We start from the raw sequence: 16508 nt of genomic DNA, 5'->3' as shown, positions 1-16508 counted from the left end.
CAAAAAGAGCAGAATATCTTGGTTTTCTTTTTCTTTTCTTTTCTTTTCTTTTCTTTTCTTTTCTTTTCTTTTCCCATTTCCTTGTCCTGATTTGTTGATCAGAAAGGAAACCGCCTTTCGCATGTGCTAAATATGGACATACGCGTCTCCGCACATTTGAAAAAACTGGAATGGTTAGATAGATCTTGTATATCCCCTTCCTGCCCGTGGAAGATTGAAACAGCACGGGGAGTACTGCAGCCATGGTATGGTACGGTGTAAGCGTGGTCCGGCCACAAGCGACCGCAAAATACGGATATATATGGAACAGGAATATTCTTGCAGGACAGCGGGATTGGATTGGGATTGAGATGAGAGAAGAGGAAGGGATGGGTTCATGGGAGATTCTCGAGTGGTGTTGGGAATCTTGCACAGCATTAGTGTTGTATAACGGTTGTGGGAGAAACAAGATGTGATTTCGCTGTCGCAGGCGGTCTCTGATGGTCAATTTGGGAGTAACCTGAGTGTGTGGTATGTTGCCCGTCACCGTCACAATTGCTGCTGGGGAATGTGACAAGCGCATAGCCTGAGGATATGGGGATATACCGATGTGATAGAGGCGGAATTGTCGAGGACTGACCCTTGGGTTGAGGTTGAGATGGGAGTTGCCAAATCGGGGTTTTTGCCCTAACCGAAGGAGCCTCAATCCATGGAAGACAAAATCGCCAGACAGATAACTACAGAGTAGAATGGTGATTGATTGACAGTGATTGACATTAATTGGCTCGAAGCAGGGCAGGAGGATGAGCTGCCGATATTTCAGGTTTATCGTTTTGCATCTCAATTATTTCCGTTGCACACAGCACAGATTATTGGCGTCATGGTAGGTAACTAGGTACTCCCATGTCACCTACTTGTACCAGCTTAGTGGACCAGCAGCCTCACGGTACCTCCTCGTGACACGCTAGTACATCCATCCATGGTCTATTGTCCATTGCTCCACTCGCCCTACGCAATAGCAACAGCAACTTTGCAACAAATCAACTCCATTTAGCATTCATCATTCATAGGATATGATATGGTGGCTAGCAAAGGATGGACAGGGCGAAGTATTTTCGAATTATTGGCGGGAATCTAGCGCAGCCTCGCCTCTATTATGTCTGTCTAACGGGGCCAAGTCGAGTTCTGGTCCGCAGCCACTCACTCAGCGCGCATTGGTTATTTATGCTTGAAGCTTCCCGGCATTCGTCCACCCAGCGCCACTCACTTGCAGCGATTCGGCCCTGTCCAGTGTCCACTACTAACTTACTACCGTCACTACTGTCCATGCGCTCGCTGGCTCTGGTCTTGGTCTGGTCCTTGCGCATCATCCCATCGTCGTCGTCCCTTTTTCCCCGAACCAGCTCTCCCCGACACCCAAATCTACCACAATTCTTCCAACTTCTCCCCAGGCAACCGCTGGCCCTAGGCTATCTTGGTCTCTCCGCTGCCGCTTGACAATTCACCTCCCGCTGCTGACGCAGCCTTTGGTTCTGTGCTTTTTCCCTGTGCCTCATTGAGTCATTCTTGTTGTTGGGCTGCCGTCGTCGCTGCTGCCTTGATGCTCGCGGACGCCAGACAGACATACATATAAAGAGAATAGGTGCGTTCGCGTGGAAATTTCTCAGGAAATTCAGTTTCCTATTTATTGGCTCACGGCATCCTGCCGCATTCCTCCACCTCATCTGCTACTTCTTGGGTGATTCCGGAAGTTGTTTGCTGTTGTCGTTCTATCTATCTATCCATCTCCTTAGCTACATTTGTCTCTTCTTCTTCACCGCTCTCTTCCGCAAGTATATATATATATATTAAGGTTAGATCCTCCGCCAACAAATGACTACATTAAACTGTCAGATTTCCATCTCTCTCTTCCGCCGTGACTTTGCTGTTCAGTTGCCCTCTCGATTTTTCTTACTCACTCATATAATACCTTGCGCGATCCGTCTGTTCTATCTCCTCATTCCTTGCTCTCTGACTGTCACTCCAGCTCTTGGCTCTTTAGATGCCGGGCCTTCCAATAAAAGAGCAATCTACAAAAATCCCCGACCTATTATCCCCCTCGACCTCCGGTATAACGCAGAAATCCAGCTCTGACACAGATTCCCGCGATCCCAGCATCACCCCCGTCTTCACTCCCGCCTCCCCTTCCCCTTCAGGCTCTCCCCGACAGGCAGATAACATCCAAGACGAGATATTATTGTCCACAATGGCCGATCAGGTAGCTACTTCGTCCGGTAAAGCCGATGCTACGGAGACGAAACAAGAAGTGGAAAGTTCCCCAGTGGCAACCTCCACAACGACAGAGCTAAAGTCGTCTCCGCCAGCTCCAGACTCTGCTCCGAAGAAAACGTCCTGCAAAAAGCATACCAACGTAAAGTCCAAGGCTCAGAAGAAGCAAAAGGACAAGAAGAAATCGAAGAAGGGGATGGATTCGTCGAGCAGTGAGAGTGACAGTTCATCTTCATCAAGCTCTAGTTCCTCGTCTTCGGACTCTTCAGACTCAGACTCGGAATCGCCTAACTTGGATTCTCACAAAAAGAAGAAGAAACGCGCCAAGGAGAAGGAGAGGAAGAAAGCTAAGGCCCGCAAGCAAGTGGCCTCTTCGAGTGAGGACGAGTCGGAAAGCGAAGAGGAGGAATCGGAAATAGAGGACAAGCCTACCAAGAAGCAGAAAAGGGCCAGAGCCAAAAAGAAGGCCAGGAAAGCCCGAAAATCTCAGGATGATGAAACCGATGATGAAAGTGATGTTGAGGCTTTGGAAGAGCAGCTCCGAGCTACGCAGCAAAAGCTAGCGGCCCTCCGTTTGAAGCAGAGTAAGAACTGCCCACAAATACTCCTTCGTGTAAGACAGGTTCCTGGTAGGGAGCCGCCAACACTAACTCTTGCCTAGCTTCACAACGTAATCAACTCCAGAATAAGTCCAAAAAGCGAAAGCGTGCGTCGAAGGTTGCTTTCAAGCGTGTGGACGAACGTAAGGTCCCCCATATCCTCTGCCACCACTCCCAACAATGCTTGTTGATTACATGCTAACACATTATCAATAACAAAAATACAGTTTGGGATGACACCATACATAATTACAAGCTAACGGAAACTGTGGACGATCCTGACGCAAACGAGTGGGACCAGTATATTTTTACTGTCCGTCGCAAATTTGACTGGGAGAATAAATACACGGAAACTGTAGTAGATATCAAGAGCAAACCTCTGCGTGAGGCCCTGGCCCACGTCATGGACGGTGTAAAGGGCGTTTCGTTAGTGCAGGAGACCCCTGTTGTTGACCCTAATATGCTGTTTTTGTACCTGGAAGAGTCTCGGGAGTACATCAAGGAGTTGAAGGCTCTCGCGAAATCGGAGAAGAAGAAGAGAGCCAAGCGGCTAGCTGCGACAAAATGCGCTCACTTGAAGGTCTTGGTGAAATATCTTGACAACGACTACGCCGAAACGAAAAAAACACTGTATCCCCTCCTCGAGTCGAACATGATTACCTTTGATCTTCTATGGGCCCTTTTCAAGCCGAACACCGTTGCCTACACTCCGACTTATTCCAATCCCGATGAGCCTCGTGCTTTCAAAATCGAATACGCTTCCAAGGAAAGCTCTTTCATGAAGGGACAGTGGTATGATATTGAAGGCCGCTATCTCGAGTACGATGGAAAGTCATTCGGCATGGGCACCATGTCTGTTGAGGTTGAGTCATTCAAGGGGTCCCGCAAGATTTCGACCCTTGCTTGCTATCCATTGAAATACCATCGAGACCCAGAAGGTTTGAAAGCGAAGCTCGTGGAACGTGGCAAAAAATTCGTGACACTCCAGGGTGTGAATTACCGTTTCCACAAGGGTATGGCTTTCTACAAGAAGAGGAGATCGATAATCAAGGTTAATATCAACGGGCGGGTCATGGTTGATCCAGCTATTCACCGTCGAATTAATCCAAACTATCCTATCAGCACCGTGAAACCAAAAGACCCGGACTTGATCGACGAATCTGACTGTGAAAGCGGATCGGATGATTGTTGCTGTTGTGCCGGGTCTAGATCGGAATCAGATCACGAATCTAAGGACGATAGGCCCAAATTGAGACTCAAATTGGTCGAAGATGCATGCGGGAACCCATGTATCGTCGAGGTTGAGTGTGATGAGGACGGCGATGAAATTGTCAAAGAAGACCTTGACAAGATTGCCGGTAAGGACCAGGCAGGTGGGAAATTTGAATTTTCCGACGAGGAGCTCTTGATCGCAAGCCCTGTCGTTCTCGGGTTTGCTTTCAGCGAGAAACTCTGGTTGGAATTCACTGTTTCTGGCATCAAAGACATCGAGTGGAATTCGGGCGCTTTCGACTCCCTGGTCCTCCCCGACAATCAGAAATCGATTGTCAAAGCGCTCGTGGAATCCCACACCTTCCACGCCGCTGAAAATATCGACGATGTGATTCAGGGTAAGGGCAAGGGCCTTGTAGCAGTTCTCCACGGCCCACCGGGTACAGGTAAAACTCTCACAGCAGAAGGCATCGCAGAACTCCTTATGCGCCCGCTCTACATGGTTAGCGCCGGCGAACTGGGCACGGATTCACGAACTCTGGAAGGGGAGCTGAACAAGATTCTGGACATCGCACATTCATGGGGTGCCGTACTACTCCTCGACGAGGCGGACGTATTCCTTGAAAAGCGCACCATCCACGACATCCACCGCAACGCGCTCGTCAGCATCTTCCTGCGCCTCCTCGAATACTTCCAGGGGATCTTATTCCTGACCACTAATCGTGTCGAGACCTTTGATGATGCGTTCCAGTCACGGATTCACGTTGCGCTCCGATATGGCGACCTGACGCTCAAGGCCAAGCGGACTGTATGGAAGATGTTCCTCGATAGAGTTAGGGTTAAGGATGGGGTGACAGTTGTCCCGTTCACGGAGGCGGATTATGACTCTCTCGCTAGACATAACTTGAATGGTAGACAGGTAAAGTTTTCAATATTATTTCTTTTCATCCAAACTTTCAAATGTGTACATGTTATAGCTAACATCAACGATTCCGTCCGGCAAACAGATCAAAAATTCCGTCCGCACAGCTCAGGCGCTCGCCCTGAACGAAAAGACCCCTCTCTCCATGGAACATATCTCCCGCGTCCTTGATGTAGCAGAAACGTTCGACCAGGACCTTAAAGGCGGAACGGGCTACATCGATGCCATGCGAAGCTATACATAAAATACCAATCAGCTTTCTTCTCGCGCATTCCTTGTCAATACCCGGCTTTTTCGCTCTAATCTCTCCGTTTGCTTCTCCGAATGAAATCATTGGTAATATTTTGTCTATTTCCGTATTTCCGTCTGCTACATCAGGTTTGTAACAACTAATTTTTGGCATATTTTCTTGCTTTCGTATCTTCTTTTTGCCTGAAGTTTAAATTTTTTTTATTTCGAAACATTTCATGACTTCTTAAAATTTTGTGGCGAATGTGAAGATGGATAAAGTGTCCCTTTTTTTTTTTTTTTTTTTTTTTTTTTTTTTTTTTTTTTTTTTTTTTTTTTTTTTTTTTTTTTTCACCACAGTTTTTAATTTATGGTTTCGATCTTGGAAACATCTTGCTTTTTAACACTTCGTTTTTAATCCGATCTTGGCCCCCTTTCTCCCTACTCACTCTCCGTCTGACCATACCATACCATACCCTATATCATGATTATGATATGATAATGACCCCTTAGTTGCCCTGTCTACGTTTCCCGCTCCCCCGATGTTGATTCATAGATCGCGTAGCTGCCCCGTCTTGCTTCTGTTCCCAAAACTTGTTGTTTATTCCCTCACCTCTTCCTCCAAGCCCTCTTCGGCTCCATCAAACACTCCGCTCCGCTCCGCTTCCCAGTAACAAAAGACAAAAACACCAAGGAAGATAAACGAGACAAAGAAAAGACAACAAGAGCGAAATAGAACCCATTTACTTTTTTTTCCTCCTAATATCGTCTGGGAAATGTCACCCGTAATAAAAACGTATATTTAAATATCTTTGCCATTATCTGTTTCTACAATATCTACTTTGATATCTCCCATGACGATTTGAATATAACACATATATGTCTTCGTTTTTCCCATCCCATCCATCCATCCCTTCCTCACCCCTATTTTTAGTTCTAATTTTCACGGCCACTGGGTCTCTCTTATCTAATTTTGAACAATGGCTCTTTTTTTCTGGATTTTTTTCTTTCTTTCCCATTTTTGCCCCCTTTCTTCCAACTACAACACCATCCAATTAATTACAACACATATCCATCTACCCATGATCTTCGATATTAAGCGAAGCACCTACAGCAGCAAGTAGAAAAGAAGACAGGACAAAGAGGGCCCGCATTATTTTCATAGGAATATGAATACATATATATACAGAGAAATATATTTTCAGACGAAGCGTAAACGTCACACACACGCACACACACACAAAACCTGCCACATCCACCCTAAGGAACGGAACATATTCTCACTCGCTGAAGAAGTTCTAATCGCTAAAACACACCAGATCTAAGGAAATAGAAAAGAACTGAGAAAGGAATGTTTTCCATTTAAATGGCCAGTAAAAAATAAAAAAGAAAGAAAGAAGAGAGAAATAATGTTTGAAATTCATCAACCAGTTTTTCCTTCATTTTTTCTCTTCCTAATTGATTTGAATTTTTAAAAAGCCTTTTTATTAAAATTGTTATTTTATTTTATCTTTTTAGAGGGTGGTGTACAGTTGGGGCAGAGGGGGCCGAGGTTTAGAAGCGTCTAATGTAGAAGGGGACGGCAGAGAGAGAGAGAGAGAGAGAGAGAGAGAGAGAGAGAGTAAAGTGAGAAACTAGGGTGACAGGTATTAAAAAATAAAAGTAAAATAAAAAACATTCACATTCCATCGTTTATGGGTTGTTCTTAACGAACTCAACACCCTTGGCAATGTTCTTCTTCAGATCAACCAGGCAGGCACCAACGAGCTTCTGCTCGTGCGCGGAGACCTTACCGATGGGTAGGATCTCCTCGACACCATTGGGTCCGAGGCGGACGCTGGAGGCGAAGAAGTTGACGCCCTGGTCCTTGTAGAGCGGGCTCTCGACGAAGGTGGGCTCGACGACGTCTTTGACGCCTTGGGAGGCCTTGAGCAGGCTCTCGGCGAACCGGGCACCGGCCATGGCCATGGAGAGGGTGGCGGAGCCAGCGCCGTCCTTAGCCTTGACGACTTCGTCGCCACCGAATTGGATGCGGTTGACGAGGGCGTCGAGCTTCTCGCCGGAGATGTCGGGGTGGTTGGATTGGGAGATTAGAGGGACGATGGTGACGCCGGAGTGGCCACCGACGACGGTGACGTTCTCGTTGGCGGGGTCGGTGCCCTTGACTTGGGAGATGAAGCGGGACGCACGGACGACGTCAAGGGTGGTGACGCCGAAAAGGCGCTTGGGGTTGTAGACGTTTCTGGCCTTGAAGACCTCCGCGACGATTGGGACGGTGGAGTTGACCTGGCGGGAAATTCGGGGTTAGAACTACCAAACCCTCGCGGAAGGGGAATATTACCGCATGGTGGGTAAGGGAGATTAGATACGTACGGGGTTAGAGATGACGAGGATGTTGGCATTGGGAGAAGCTTCAGCAGCAGCCTTGGCCAAGTCACGGACGATGGAGGCGTTGGTGTTGAATAGATCTAACAAGGCCGAGGAGCGGTCAATATCAACATTTGTATCAGAAGGAAGTAGTGGTTCCTGTTGTCGTTGTGCTGAGGAAATATCATACCGTCACGGGTCATGCCAGGCTTGCGAGGAACACCAGCGGGGATGAGGACGATTTCAGCATCCTTCAGGGCCTCCCGAAGACCAGAGGGAGTAGGGTCATAGCCGGTAACGGTGCTGTTTGTGTTGATGTGGCTAAGATCCGCGGCAACACCTAGACAGACGCAAACAAAAAAGTAAGACAAAAGCACATCAGCACGTGTTTCCATTCAATGTTTTGCCATGGATTGGGTTATGATCTTATGAAATCCCCAGCATTGAATTTTCTCCTTTATAGAGCCAATTGGGTGGTGTTTGGTGTTCAGTCATACCTGGTCCTCCCCGGATATCGTACAGAGCAAGCTGGGTAACGCGAGGATTAAGTTTCATCAACAGCGACAATGGCTGGCCAATGCCACCAGCAGCACCGAGGACAGTGACTTTAGAAGACTATTTTAACCAGAAAAACAGGTTGTTAGCATCGAGTTCTTTCCTGAGACTCCAGCGTGGATATAGACAGGCGATTTACCTGTTGCGCAGAGACGGAGAAAGCTCGGCGCTGGGCAAAGCCAAAAGCTCTTCGTGCGGCAAACATTGTGGCTGTAGGGTAGGAAATATAGGATATTAAGAACGAAGAAGGCGATTGAGGCGGGGGTGGGTGGAAGCAGGAAGCAAGAAGCAAGAAGCGGTGGAGTTGGAGACGTGTGAAGTAAAGATGAAGCTGAAGCTGGCGTTGAAGATAAAAGAAAAATGTTGCAGAAAAGTTGCCGGGACTGCGGCTGCATCGGCAGGTGGATTAGGTAAGCAGCAACGTTTCCTCGGTCACCGGATTGGGAAATAGTCAGGACACAGGAGCATTGCATCTATAGATATATATATATCTATACCTATATAGCTATCTATATCCAGCGTGTCAAAAGCTATATATTACCCTGTGAGTTCCCCACACTGTTCATGTGAGAGTCTCATAGTTATGTTTATGTCTCTTACAACCACTGCTTCCAATACACGCATTCCCCAATCACTGGCCTTGTCAACCAACGACATCCTACACTCGATTCTAAAGAAAACGTTACCCTCTGGCACAGGGCACAGGTTCATTCGAACATCCTCTCAGCGAGGGGATCAAGCTAAATATTGAGCTCTACCTTGAAACCATGCTCACTCTCCCCTGCGTTCGGGGTATTATCCTGCGAAAGCTCTACACCTGGCCACGATGTCTAGGGTGATCTGCTTCTGATCCCAGGCAGGGCTTTTGATGAAAACCCGGCAGAAGCTATTCACCCTTGTTCATTGTGCATGCATGATAAAGCCCCTGTTCTGGTGTGCTTGGTTCGGAGCAGTAGAAATCCCCTACTAGGCCCTCGAGCTCTATCTAATACATCGTGACGTCCTTTGTCTGTTCAAGAAGCTCGACGTGGTATATTTCTACAAAAAGGTATTTGCCAGGCAGAGATTCAAAACTATTAACTAGGCATATGAACGCCTGCAAGTTTAGATTCGCTATACCGTTTCCCCGAAGAATATTGGCAGCTATTCTCTCTTATTTGAGTTCGTAATGAATTTCCGCCGAGACAACATCACTCAGATATATCCCCGAATCCAACTAAACCCAGCACAGGACAACAACACAAGGCACGAAAAGAAAATAAAAAAATATGCCTCAACAGCCATACGAAGTACTGCACGGAAAACCCAAGCCTTCTTTCCCCCCTTTTCGCAACACTCCGTAAAACAATCGTTCATCGGATGCGTCGATCTCCAGCACTCCATGTCATTGGCGGTATGGTAGTACTTGTATCCATGTTGGGAACTGTCCCTTTCCATTGCTGGGAGAGCCCTTGTAGCAGAAGTAGCAGGACGAGTCGGATGAGTCGGCGATGACGCTGGCGCTGAGAGTCAGGAGAGCCAGGGTTGTGGGATTGCGACGAGCATTGTTGGAGGTTTGGTGGATATTTCTTATTTTTATTGATTTAATTGAACTGGGTGATGGAGGGAAGCTTTTGAAGTGGGTTTTCTTGTTGTTTTCTTCTTTTTTTCTAGCGGTGTTGGCTGGGAATGGAGGCCCTGTTGCCGTCGTCATTTCAGGGGGTTTACTGGGTAAAAGTACTGTATAGGGGACTGGGGAACGCATCCTCCAGAATGGACCGCAAGGTGTATTCTGAGTTGCGCTCGTCCAAATCTCCCGGGATCGCCAGTGAAAATTCGAAAAGATACATGGTTAGGATAGAGGAGATATGGGGATTCATCTGGGTCCGTCTCCTTTGGGCGTACTAGCCATTAGTATAGCAAGGGAAGTAGGCAAGGGCGGAAGCATCTGAGCAAAGACGCGAAATGCAAAAAGTGACTGATAACTACATGCGTTACATTACCCATGCCGAGTACCAAACTAAACCGCAAAAATAGGAAAAAATAGAAATAGAGAGCATCAGAAAATCACAACGTAGACAAAGCCTTCAAACCATCCACTGATACCCGATCCATGGACGTATACATACACATACATACATACATACATACATATATGAATCTTAGAAAAATAAAAAGCAACAAACCAGCAAAAATCCCCCTTCACGTCAAAAAATGCAGAACCGCCCAACAAAACAAGAAAAAAACAACAACCCCTCCCCAAAATATCCATTTATCCTGCTTCGCCCGCCGCTCAATCGTCCGTATCGTATCCCCGCTTACCCCGAGCGTATTCCCAACGCTATATAACCGCCGCTGCGTCCCCTTGAGTATCTCCCGCTGCTGCCCGAGGTCACCCAGCACCGCCCGGCCCCTGTCGAGAAACTCGTCTAGCTGTATGTTGGTGTTGGAAAAGAAGGATTGTTCGCGTAGGACTTGGTCTTCGCGTGCGTAGTTTGTTGGGCCGCCGCCGAAGCCGCTGGTACTCGGCGAGGAGCGGTGGTGCGGGTAGTTTGGGTTGGAGAAGGGGGAGGATTGGGGGAGGTTGGATTGGGCGTAGGGGTTTTCGGGGGTAGCTGCGTGGTGGGGGCGGCGGCCGAGGAGTTCGTTGCGGTTTGATATGGATTGCTGTTTGTTGGTTGAGTTGGTTAGTTGAGTTGATAGGATGTAAGTGCGCAGTACTGTTTAATATTATATTGATGGATAGATGGGTGGATATATATCCACAGTTTAGTACATACAGCATCCTCGCGCTCTTTCCTTAGCCGGTCGAACAATTGCCTGTAATCTGCCAGCTCGGTGCGGAAGTTCTTCAACCGTTCGAAGGCCAGTTCCTGCTTGGCCGGGATGAGTTCTTGTTTGGAGAGAGAGGAGTAGTCGTCGATTGTGCGGGAGAAAGACGTGAGGGAGGCGGATATTTGGCCTGATCCACAGGCAGTATATAGTCAGTACGTTGGATATTCATGGAGGGAGAGGTAAGGCTTTGTCCGAACCTTGCACGGCGGGGGATGTTGTTGTAGGAGCTTCGGCAAAGGCCTCCAGATCGCGGCGGAGCGCAGAGGACTGCTTTAGCGCCGCGTTGAATAACGAGTTCTGAAATATATTAAAAAAATATGAGTTTCTAAGAGTAAATAAATGAGGAAATTTGAGATACAACGGGATACTGACCATGGTGCTTGAAATCGTAGATAGGGGACGATACTAGATAACTAGAAGCTCTGTGCGGTATATTTATGAGGTGTTGGCGGCAAAATCGGGAGGTGAATCCAAGGACAAATGAAGGTATGGGGTTTGCTAGAGTAGTCTCAATTGAGCTGATGGGTGTTCATGACAGTGGCCAATATGGTATATGATAGAAGGGGCAATCTGCGTAAATGAGCCTGTCCATAGTCACAATGTGGTTTTTCTGATCTGCAAACTGTCCACTTGCATCATCGCCAAAACAATGGAATTAATATTCTGACCCTCTTCACCGCTTTCATATCTTTATGTCGAACGGGGCAACTCCTGGCCTTGACTTTGGACATCTCGAGGAAAGATAACTCCAATGAACCTCTCGGTCTACAATTTGGGTTGACTTCCTATGCCCCTATTATTTCCGTCTTCCTCTTTCTAAACTACCAGCGCTTCAGAAAATGCCTGGTCGATGAGATACAAGCTCTCAGAATTCCAATAAAAAAATACAGCTACAATCAGATTTCCCCCTTTCAATATGTGATGGGACATAACGATAAATATATTAAACAAGTAACGGCCATAAATATACAAGTGTATGTACATGTATACGCATGTGCATCCGAGGCCTTTTGTCTAAATATTCCCCCCCTTTTCTGGGACTGGGTAACCAATTGATACACATGCATTTTATCTGGAGCCAAAGTGAAAGCAATACATGCAGCAATGATAACAGGAAATCACCCAGATGGTACAACTTATTGTTTAGGAAAGGAAATGTTTGGAAGAAAGAATTAGAAGAAGGCAAACCACAATAACGAAGTCAGTGATCCAAATCCCCAAACCCTCCTTGCCTGTACTAACTCCAGTACATGAAAAGAAAGCAGAAAGAAGACGAAATAGAAGCGATCGGGCAAGATAGGAGATATTTGTGCATATGGGTAATACGTGCTTCAAGACGGCTGATATAGGCCAAAAAGCCGCGCATTTCACTTTGGTGGATACTTATTCTGCAAGAACCATCTACACAAACAACTCCAGTCAGCACGACTCAAAGACGGGGAAAAGAAAACTAAGAAATTGAAAGTCAAAAACATAAAAGACTCACTTGCTAACAAAATAATCCACAGCCCCAACCGCACCCACCGCACCAGACCAAACTCCCACAACGCGCCACGTCAACGAACCCTGAGCATGCTTCTGATATGCGCCAAACCCCAGCCCAGCACCCGCAACAGCGATCAACAACGCATTTCCCAAAACGACCGGATTCGACTTGTTACGGGCGAGACACGACTTGGCTGCGACTGCTTTGTTCTTCGTTGCTTTCGCTTTCCCCTTGGAGTGTCTTGCTGCGTGACGCTTGGCTTCTGTTTCGGCTTCTTCGCGCCGCTTTTTCTCCTCGTGCTCGCGCTCGATGCGCTCGGCTTGGGTGTTTGTCTTTACGCGCTGGGATTCGTAGGTGGGGGGAACGGAGGAGACATGCGGGGAGTCGACGTCGATTAGGGAGGTTGTTGCTGGCTCTGCTTCGGTGACTTCGACTTGACGGGGTTGGGGGGCGGCGCTGATTTTGCGGGTATTGGGTTAGTTGGATGTATATATTTTGTTTTTCTTTTTTGTGGTAGGTTGGTTCAGGTGGGTTCATATCGTGTGAGAAGTGTGTTTAAGTTAACTTACGCCTGTCTGGTTGTTAGCATATATATATCTGTATATGTGCATGCATGAAGGAGTAGACCACTGTCGTTAGCAGATGAATGACGTACCTCTTCGGGAGATTGTCGAGCACCGTGCGAGACTGCTTTCGCGTAAGACATCTTCGAGGTTGTAGTATCCAGTTTGTCGTTTAAAAGTGATGAGCGTGATGAGGGAGGTACTGGATGCCTTCGAGATCGGGGAATTTGTATAAATAGGCAGGGAGCTATTAGGTTTATTGTCAGCTGTCTGTGTGACTTGGAGGGAAAGATGAGCTATATAGCTGCTGATATAGGTATGTGGCTTAAGTCGGATGAGAGATGACAGCAGTCCTGTTTCGTACCTGGCAGATGGGATAGTAGGGATCAGGGGTAAATCTGGTGGGAGAGGAGAGGGTAGGACAGGATGTACTTATTCAAAATGACGATGAATCCGGAATATGTCTCTGCCCATGTGACTGTGACTGACTTCGAACTTTGAGTGTGACTATGCTATGAGAGGGGATGGGGGGTCTTTGATAGGCATGAGGATGCTGAGGGGAGAAATTGATGAGCAAAGTAGGACCTACGTACCCAAGGTATATATCCTGCAGTCTTTGTAGCAGATGTACTTCCTCAGAGCTGCTATTTTGCATTTTGATGAATTATCTCTCGTTACGGCTTCCATGGAAAGGAGAGGAGTGTCATGACGTCATGGTCACGGGCTGTTAAAAACTGCGAAAAAATCACCACCCGGAAAACCACAACTCAACATCAAAGCCTTGGAAACAAATTATTATGTCATTGCTTGTGGGTTTGGGTGGGTTCAGTGGATACACAATTGCGGATACTGCCAGTTTGTAGCTGTATGGGCGATGACGAACGGACGGTAAATATATTTCCACAAGCACATGCGTCACAATCATGTACTGTACACACCTCAAATGAGAATGATGGGCTGTTGATTCACGCTATTGCAAATATAACAGATATGCGAAATTAGTGGACGAGAGTAGGAGGGGTGGGAATTGAAGCTATTACTTTTATATTCGTAGAATGAAAAGTTTTGACAGGGTAGATACGCGACTTGGATTTTCTAAAGAACTGAGTAACTTAGGTATTTGGGGGTAGAAGAATTCTTTTCGCTGCATACTGTAAATAGTGGCACAAAGGTAGATCGGGAGATAACTAGGGAGGTATGGTGGGGGAAAAAAGGGGAAGGTAGAGGAAAGAACTGAAAATAATGAAAGAACGCAAGGGGAAAGGATAGGTAGGGGAAATATGGTCAAGAATACATTTTTGGTACATGCTGGAATTCCAGATAAGAGGTATGGAGCGTTGTTTCGGTTGTTGTAAGAGAAAGGGGGAAGAGAAACAAGTTTTCTGTGCTGTGTCCACTCGTGACAGATCAGCTACCCACTTCAATCATTGAACTTGAGTCGCTAGCCAAATTTCTAAAAAATTAAAATAAAAAGAGGGGTAAGTGGGATTTATTTGTTTAGAGAAGTAGCTCGAGCGGGTTCTCCACAATATTCTTCAGCTCCCTCATGAACTCAGCTCCCACCACCCCGTCAACAACCTTATGGTCGAAGCTGCCAGTCACCACAATCTGGTCATCCCATTTCACAGACGCGGCGCTGCCCTCGTCCTCACCCTCCACGGGCACTGCTACCTTGCGCGTCGTACCCACGGCTAGAATTGCGGCTTGCGGCGGGTTGATGACGGCGGTGAAACGCTCAACGGCGGGATTCATACCCATGTTGCTAATCGTGAAGGTGCCGCCGAGGTATTCCTCGGGCATCAACTTGTTCTCGCGCGCGCGCTTGCTTAGGTCTTTGATTTGGCTGGAGATGCTGGATAGGCCGAGGGTCTCGACGCTCTTGACGATGGGTGTGACGAGGCCGACGGGCGTTGCAACCGCGACGCTGATGTCTGCCGTCTTGTGCTGGCGGATGGTCACCTGGCCGTTTTCCTCGATCCAGCGCGAGTTTACGGCAGGCACTTTTAAGAGAGCGGCCGCACAGGCTTTGACGAGGAAGTCGTTGACGGATAGCTTGTATTTACCATCCGCGGAGGCATTGAGGGCCTTGCGCAGCTTGAGAAGTTTGCTAACGGAAAGGGTTGATGTTACGAAGTAGTGTGGGCTTTCTCTGACGGATTGAACAAGACGGTTTGCAATGGTTTTGCGCATGGACGTGGCAGGGATATCTTCATAAGCTGGACCGGCCGCAGCAGCGCCGCTGGGCTGATATTTCTCGATATCTTGTTTTGTAACTCGCCCACCAGGACCAGTACCCTTGACATCCTTGAGCGGCACGCCCCGCTCCAAAGCTAGAGCCTTCACTGCGGGAGCAATAAATGGCACTCTGTCAAGACTTGATTGTAATCTCTCACCAGTCGACTCTGGTTCCTGAGCTACAGGTTTCGATTCTTCGGTTGTGGGGGCGGGTTTGGATTCGGGTTCCTTTGGTTGTGCTGGTTCATTCTCCGCAGCTGGTGCTTTCTCACCACCAGCGTCTCCTAGCGAGAAGGACTCGAAAGATGAAATATCAGTCCCCTCTTCGACCATGACGGCAATCGGCTGTGGAGAATATTAGTTTCCGGATATAATGTCTACCCCGAGGTGAAAGAGAAACAAAGGAAAGATATTGCGCTCTTGCATAATATCACAAAAACACACTTACATTACCAACCGCAACATCTCTCTCACCGGCTTCCTTCAGAATTTTTGCCAAAACCCCTTCTTCTTGAAATTCGAAATCCATCTGGGCTTTGTCTGTTTCGATCTCCACTAGTACATCACCGGGAGCAAGGACGTCTCCAACCTTTTTCTGCCACGCCCCGATATTACCCGCAGTCATTGTTGGGGATAGCGCAGGCATGCTAATAATTGTATGTGGGGGGTAGGCTGATACAGAAAACACAAGAAATCCATATTAGTAACAATAATCCAATGGAAATTTGCGATCAATATATATATATATATATATGATTTCGTCACGCTGGCTTACATTTGGAGGCATAGTATCTGGCAAGGGCCGCATAGGCCGGTAATTGTGGTCTATAACGGGGAGAGAAGCGAACAATCAGAAACCAGTTCAAGGCACACAATCATAATTGATAGGCACTGGAACATACCGGACAGCATCGCGGAGGCGATACAGATGCCGTGATTCCCGTATACCGGTGGATGCGGTTCTGGACAATAAAGAGCGGCAAGAAGCAGACCGCGACATGACGGTGGCAGCCATCTTGAGCTATGGAAAAGGGAGGGCAGCGAAGAGGGCAATTGAGCGCCCCAGAGTCACAATGGAATGAGGAACGAGGTTAAGAATCTCGTGGCACAGAGATACAGAGAGAGCGAGTGAGCGTGGGTGTTGGGGTGGGTGTAGTCAGCAACGGCGGTGGTGCGTTTTGTTGAGCTTGAGCTTCCGCCAGGGTCCACAAGGGGTTTAGTGTGGCTCGGCGTTCCTTCGACCACCGCAGTTACAAGAACGGCTAGACTGGAACGACACA

General features: G+C 47.5%; 6 protein-coding genes across 6 annotated transcripts; 2 read left to right on the top strand and 4 right to left on the bottom strand.

The window, feature by feature from the left end:
• Positions 1-1016: 1016 nt before the first annotated feature.
• BDCG_16600 (uncharacterized protein) lies at positions 1017-1878 on the top strand. Its single transcript, XM_045425811.1, has one exon. It carries the CDS (start codon positions 1075-1077, stop codon positions 1474-1476), a length of 402 nt encoding a protein of 133 aa, XP_045274733.1. The 5' UTR covers positions 1017-1074; the 3' UTR covers positions 1477-1878.
• BDCG_02523 (AAA family ATPase) lies at positions 1575-5505 on the top strand. Its single transcript, XM_045418063.1, has 5 exons — positions 1575-1621; positions 2006-2831; positions 2909-2989; positions 3074-4977; positions 5066-5505. The coding sequence occupies exons 2-5, from the start codon at positions 2021-2023 to the stop codon at positions 5222-5224; spliced, it is 2955 nt and encodes a 984-aa protein (XP_045274732.1). The 5' UTR covers positions 1575-1621; positions 2006-2020; the 3' UTR covers positions 5225-5505.
• Positions 5506-5935: 430 nt separating this feature from the next.
• BDCG_02522 (malate dehydrogenase, mitochondrial) lies at positions 5936-8593 on the bottom strand. Its single transcript, XM_045418062.1, has 5 exons — positions 8270-8593; positions 8073-8190; positions 7766-7915; positions 7582-7676; positions 5936-7494 (listed from the first exon to the last, which is right to left on the bottom strand). The coding sequence occupies exons 1-5, from the start codon at positions 8333-8335 to the stop codon at positions 6901-6903; spliced, it is 1023 nt and encodes a 340-aa protein (XP_045274731.1). The 5' UTR covers positions 8336-8593; the 3' UTR covers positions 5936-6900.
• A 633-nt stretch (positions 8594-9226) lies between these two features.
• BDCG_02521 (isopenicillin-N N-acyltransferase) lies at positions 9227-11652 on the bottom strand. Its single transcript, XM_045418061.1, has 4 exons — positions 11317-11652; positions 11142-11241; positions 10890-11071; positions 9227-10776 (listed from the first exon to the last, which is right to left on the bottom strand). The coding sequence occupies exons 1-4, from the start codon at positions 11317-11319 to the stop codon at positions 10312-10314; spliced, it is 750 nt and encodes a 249-aa protein (XP_045274730.1). The 5' UTR covers positions 11320-11652; the 3' UTR covers positions 9227-10311.
• Positions 11653-12321: 669 nt separating this feature from the next.
• On the bottom strand, positions 12322-13648 carry BDCG_02520 (uncharacterized protein; the record flags this gene model as incomplete). The annotated part of the gene is made up of 5 exons (XM_045418060.1): positions 12322-12886; positions 13000-13027; positions 13086-13240; positions 13426-13500; positions 13587-13648. The coding sequence occupies 5 exons, from the start codon at positions 13646-13648 to the stop codon at positions 12427-12429; spliced, it is 780 nt and encodes a 259-aa protein (XP_045274729.1). The 3' UTR covers positions 12322-12426.
• Positions 13649-14014: 366 nt separating this feature from the next.
• Positions 14015-16396, bottom strand: BDCG_02519 (pyruvate dehydrogenase E2 component (dihydrolipoamide acetyltransferase)). Its single transcript, XM_045418059.1, has 4 exons — positions 16131-16396; positions 16004-16053; positions 15677-15900; positions 14015-15573 (listed from the first exon to the last, which is right to left on the bottom strand). Exons 1-4 carry the CDS (start codon positions 16241-16243, stop codon positions 14491-14493), a joined length of 1470 nt encoding a protein of 489 aa, XP_045274728.1. The 5' UTR covers positions 16244-16396; the 3' UTR covers positions 14015-14490.
• Between the last annotated feature and the right edge of the window lie 112 nt (positions 16397-16508).

Source organism: Blastomyces dermatitidis (genome assembly GCF_000003525.1).
Source record: "Blastomyces dermatitidis ER-3 genomic scaffold supercont1.3, whole genome shotgun sequence".
Classification (NCBI taxonomy): Eukaryota; Fungi; Ascomycota; class Eurotiomycetes; order Onygenales; family Ajellomycetaceae; genus Blastomyces; species Blastomyces dermatitidis.
This window is presented reverse-complemented; position numbering and strand designations above follow the sequence as displayed.